The 5756-nt window shown below is 30.6% G+C and overlaps 2 protein-coding genes across 2 annotated transcripts in view; both read left to right on the plus strand.

Annotated features, from left to right (window-relative positions):
- The window catches only part of LOC115241546 (sorting and assembly machinery component 50 homolog), a 3294-nt gene extending 1546 nt beyond the window's left edge, over positions 1-1748 (plus strand). Inside the window, exons 6-9 of the mRNA XM_029817336.1 lie at positions 1-106; positions 182-554; positions 754-1048; positions 1400-1748. Coding sequence (XP_029673196.1) covers positions 1-106; positions 182-554; positions 754-1048; positions 1400-1584 — 959 coding nt within the window. The 3' untranslated portion in view covers positions 1585-1748. The remainder of the gene's footprint in view (positions 107-181; positions 555-753; positions 1049-1399) is intronic.
- A 2484-nt stretch (positions 1749-4232) lies between these two features.
- LOC115241547 overlaps positions 4233-5756 on the plus strand; it is a 7050-nt gene continuing 5526 nt past the window's right edge. The window contains exon 1 of the mRNA XM_029817337.1: positions 4233-4518. The gene's annotated coding sequence lies outside the window, so the exon portion shown is untranslated. The remainder of the gene's footprint in view (positions 4519-5756) is intronic.

Raw genomic sequence — 5756 nt, forward strand, 5'->3', positions numbered from 1 at the left:
GAAGAGCAGAACGTGTTCAAATGGAATACTCTCATGGTAATAAAAGTTCGATCAACTTCAATGTATCTGCCATTAAACCGTTTCCACAGAGCTTATACAATACAGTGTGAGTTGGAACATTGGTGTATCTGCATAATTTTACTGCATTAAATTTGTATTAATTTGGGTTAATCCTTTATAGATTAACTGGTACTGTATTTAGCACGACACACGATTTTCCATGGTCTGGTTTTAAACAAAACGATAAGGGATTACTTTTCGATATGGAGCTCAATCAAACCGGCACTTCTAAACATAACATACAGTATGAAGCTGCATTTAGAAACATAACTTGTTCGAAACAAGCGGCCTTTCGCGTTCGGGAACAATGCGGGCCGAATTTGAAATCCGCATTGAGATATATTTGGACAATAGATAAAAGAGATTCAGCTATATTTCCCGTTACTGGGAATCTCTTGCGATTAACAACAGAGATGGCTGGATTAGGTGGTGACATAGGTTTCTTAAAGAACGAGCTTACTATACAAAGTAACTGGTCGCCACACGAGTTTCTTGTAAGTTTTCATTTATCATACCATTTTTTACAAAATATTTGTTATTTTGAGAAATTCTATATCGATTGTAAAAAGATATAAACAAAAATTTGTAGAGAGATATGTCAGGATTAATTTATAAAAAAATATAATAAAATAACGGGGATGGGGAACAGAGAAGGTGCGATTGATTCATAGAAAAATTTTCTATCTTTGATAGACATTCCAACTTGGCCTTCAATCCGGACTGTTGAGTGCAATCAGTAACGATATGAAGATAAGCATCGCTGATCATTTTTTCTTGGGTGGCCCGCTGAATCTTCGGGGATTCGATATGAGAGGATGCGGACCGCGTTACAACGGAAATTCTGTGGGCGGCGAGATGTATTGGGCAGCGGCTCTTCACGTATATACGCCGCTTCCATTTAGACCTGGTCATAATGGTTTCGGGAATTTATTTAGGCTACACGGTTTCGTCAATGGCGGCAATCTGTCCAACTTCGCTTTCACATATGGTAAGAGTGATACAATAATTAAACATTGACTCTTGTTTACCATGAGAAAAACTCGAAAGATTGCCATTGGAGATTGATTTGCTTGATAAGACTTGCTATAATCTTAATTTTTTCGACGCAAAACAATGAGATTTGATGGAATGAAAGTGAGATTTAAAAAGTGAAAAAATTCATTGATAATCGCACGATCAACTCATACTATCTGCGTTATCATTTATATTTGTATCTGTCTCAATATCTTGCTTAGGAGTATTGTACTATTCTCTCAAAATATTTAGTTCATTAATTGCTTTATTTCATATTTCATTAATATATATTGATTATATATTTATATACATTATAAACTTTCAGGAGATCTCTATAATGAAAACATGAAGATTTTCACAGAGAACGTTCGGTGTGCCGTCGGCGGGGGAATCGCAATGAAACTAGGAAACGTTGCCCGTATAGAATTGAATCTAATTGCACCTTTGTTGTTCGTGAGGAGTGACGTGCTCCAACAATTTCAATTCGGTATTGGTGTGCAGTATCTTTGAGTGTCTGTCATAGTTTATTACATTTTGTGTCATCTCTGTATGATGGATTTGGATGTAAATGAAGGTAGTGAGATTATATGTGTAAATTTATTTCTGTTCATTTTTCTGACAGAAAGATTCGCAGAGTGTAAAATATTCGCAATAAAGTTAAATGGTATCCATTACTTTTGTTGATTTTTGTGAGTACAATGGAAGGACAACTACCTAAAATTCATTTATCCAGATTGCTAAAATTCGAATTGCAGTAGTCAAAAAATATAAAAATATAATGTTTTTGATATGAAAAATTAATTTATATAATTATTCAACAATATGAGAGGACAAGCGATTTATTGCTTCAACAATACAAATATGACATTAGAATCAATTTAATGAAAAATTTTCATATGTTATTGTTATATATGCAATATATTAGAAATATCACAAAAAAGAAGAAAAAGATAAATCTTAATTATTTTCAAATTTAATATACAAAAAATTCACAGAAAACAATTAGAAATATCATTCACTTTCTAATTCACTATATAAGTATATATCATATGTTTTATCAACATTTATCGTTACGATTCGCATCAAAAATCAATTATGACATTACCAAAACATTGCTCAAATCAATACAGAATAAAATTAATAATAGTAATTAGTGATATCAGTGAATGTATGCATGCGTGTTATGAAATGGAGAAAGAAAATCGGAGAGCGGCGAAGGTGACGGGAAAGAAAATTAAACGTGACCCTGAATAACCCAAGTGATCGGTATAAGGGAAAGTATTGGAATAATGAAGGATGATGAAATAATTTCGCGCGCGTAGAACTAGACATTTGTTTTTTCTCAACACGAGTATATTTTGCGGAATGCAATATTCGAATGTAAATATTCCATTTTTATCTGTTGTTTCTTACATGATGCAATCCCTACGAATATTTTATCATATGTATATGTATCAACTAATTGTTGATGGTGACTAAATAATTTTGATGACACGCATGGAATCAGCCAGCTATTTTTAGAATATGTTTCAGAGAGACCACAATATATATTAGTCCATTGCGAATTTATTTAGGATTGTTTCTATCAATTTCTACATATTTTTTTTTTGTTTCTGCATATTCTTTCTTTTTTTTCTACAAGGACAAAGTAATTCTCGCATTTAAAATTTAGAATGACAAAGAGAATTACTCAAGAAACAAAAAAAAATACGTTGAAATTGATAGAAACAATATATATATATGGTGCATATATATACATGTCTTTCATTATATTTATTAGTAATTTAAATAGACAGTGGGGAGAGAGAGGAAATGATAAATGTTTTCTATTTTTCAAAACTTCTATTGGCTTTTCCAAGCGCTAATCGTGGCAATTCGTTTATCGGAAAATGATATGTTATCAGCTTAGATTAAAACGGAATGCTACGCAAATAATGCCACAATCTTCAGCCTAAATGCAACTTATCGTTGAACGTTCGTAATCGAACGAGTATGCAAATTAAGTATACATATCTTTGAAACATGCATTAATCATTTCGCGATATTATCTGATTCATATATACATGGCAAATTACAAAAAGATCCTCTATATTATTACAAAGGATAAATAAAATATTAAATTTTTTTAATGTATATTATGTATATTTTACGCTTTTTGTCCAAATTAATTGTAAAACAAAAGTGCGTGTGTATGTATATTTCTATGTAAGCAATATATAATTCATAAACTGCGCTCGTATATAAAGACTGTTGAATACTGGTAAATGAATTCGATGCGATTTTACAACAAAATAAGCGACAGCGAAAACTAAGATTTTGCTTCATGCATTTATATCAGTATCATTTTGTTTGTTATGTTCTGCGACCGCAGTCGATGCCGACATACGCAATCTGACTCGCAAATTGACATGATTAAATCATTAGCAGGAAAAATAGAACGCAAAAAATAGAACGCGCATTTTCTCATTGAGTTTATATTTTCTGTTATTGGTAATGAAAATTAATATATATGATTTCATCAATTATTGCGAATTACAGAGGAGAATAACTCTTGCGCGTCTCTATCTGCTACAGCATCAAAATACAAATCTCATTGTCAGTGAAACATTTTACAATGTTTTAACGGCTTTAACGGTTTCAACAAAAATGTCTATTGTGTTTTACAAACAAACGCATTTATATGACATGCGCATTGTGTTATGTCCATGTACAATATAGTTTAGGGTAGACCACTGACTACTGACCACTGACCACTTGCGTGAATCACACTTTCTAGAAGTGATTGTTTCGTGCTTTTTAGAACCTAACCTAACCTAATACTAACCGATCACGTGATCGCTTTAGCAGACACGTGCTTAGATACAAGGCGCTTCGGGCACCATATCAATTTTTTTTATTAAAGTCTATGTCAAGTATGCAACATCACATGCATATAATTTAAAAAAAAAAAATATTAGAAAATTTATTTGAAAGTAATAGAGCAAATAAAGAAGAATATTCGACTATGATTGATCAATTATGCCTTTTTTTTCTCGATTGAATCTGTGTCTCTTTGGGAACGCAAAAGCATCTCTTCTATCGACATCCCTGAGTCCCTGAGTACGTTACTAAATTCGCTTTGTATTGCGCATGCGTGACTTTCCCTCCAGCTGGAAACGATTGCATATTGCACTACACTACGCTTGAGAAGACCATTCTGTAGTTGAAGATGGCCGCTTAAAATACTCGTCAACATGCCTGCTGCAAAAATGTATCCGACTGCGATAGAAATCCTCGACGCTGCTGCGAAATCGACACGAATTATAACGACAGCAAATAAGGATTTAAATAACAACGTTTTATTTACGTGTGAGGATTGTGATTTCACGAAGAATTCGCCGTCGTGTTGCGAACAATATCTACTACGTGATCACATTCGTCACGTTTGCGAGTATTGTATTTCTCGTAAGTGTCTATATATATATATTTAAAAAATACAACTAAATATAGATACAGGTCCACATTCTGGATGAATAAGTAAATAAATAACGGATTCGGTTGATTACACATATGTGCACTAATGCAAATTAGAAGCTATCTTATACAAATTTATACAATAGTATTAGTAATTAAAATAGTAAGATAATTAATATTATACGAATTATTATTATTGTTATTTAATATAAATAATAATAATAATAATAATAAGTAGTATTAATTATTTACTGTTTTAGTTATTTATACTATTGTATATTTACGCTATTATAATTCATAACATGAATAACAATAATAACTCGTAGTGCTATAATTATTTATACTATCATAAATTTGTATATCATAGCTTTTAAGGTGCACCAGTGTGTACTAGTGCACACATTCAATCAAAATCTATATAAGTAATATCAAAATATATCTAGATACATTTTAGATTCTTTTCATATATGCTGAAATATGTTAAATGGAAGTATTTAATACTATATATGAAGTAATTAAATAAGAAGAAAAAATAATATACTTAAAAAAAAATTATCTTATTGAAAAATTATAGTTTTTCCAATATTTTTGTTCCCAACATGAGCAACATTTCCGTCAAAATGTCAATCAAATGATTTCTTGATATTAAAATATGCCTCTTCAATGCTAAAACGTTTTGTTAGATAAGATATGATTTTTGCTACATTATTCAAGCTGTTTTCTTATCTTCAATGAGAATGCGCAGTTTATCTATATAAATCTATAGACACAGCCAATGCCAGAATAATGTAATAAAAATTGTATCTATATATCTAAACATTGTAGATAAGATAAAGTATATAACTAGTTATAATTAATGGATTAAAAAATACAACTAGTGATACTTATAGATATGCAAAAGGTATCTAAATAATCAACAAAAATTAAAAAAAGGTTCTAATAAATAATATAACAAATAATCAGGAAAACGGGCTAATGAGAGTCAAGCATAAAAAATAGTCATTATTACCAATCTCATTTATGTTATATACAAAATAGACTATTGAAGAAGATTCGAAAAGGAATCAAAATATTTAATTAAAGGATTTTTTATGAAGATATTTATTTACGTGCTGTTTTCTATACTTGGCTCTCATTAATCCGTTTTCCTGCTTGTTTGTTATATTATTTAAATGATGTAATCAGATTCATGGAACTAGATACCTCACATCATTATTTATATATATATA

The sequence above is a fragment of the Formica exsecta genome, unplaced genomic scaffold (genome assembly GCF_003651465.1).
Source record: "Formica exsecta isolate Colony F162 unplaced genomic scaffold, ASM365146v1 scaffold500, whole genome shotgun sequence".
Classification (NCBI taxonomy): domain Eukaryota; kingdom Metazoa; phylum Arthropoda; class Insecta; order Hymenoptera; family Formicidae; genus Formica; species Formica exsecta.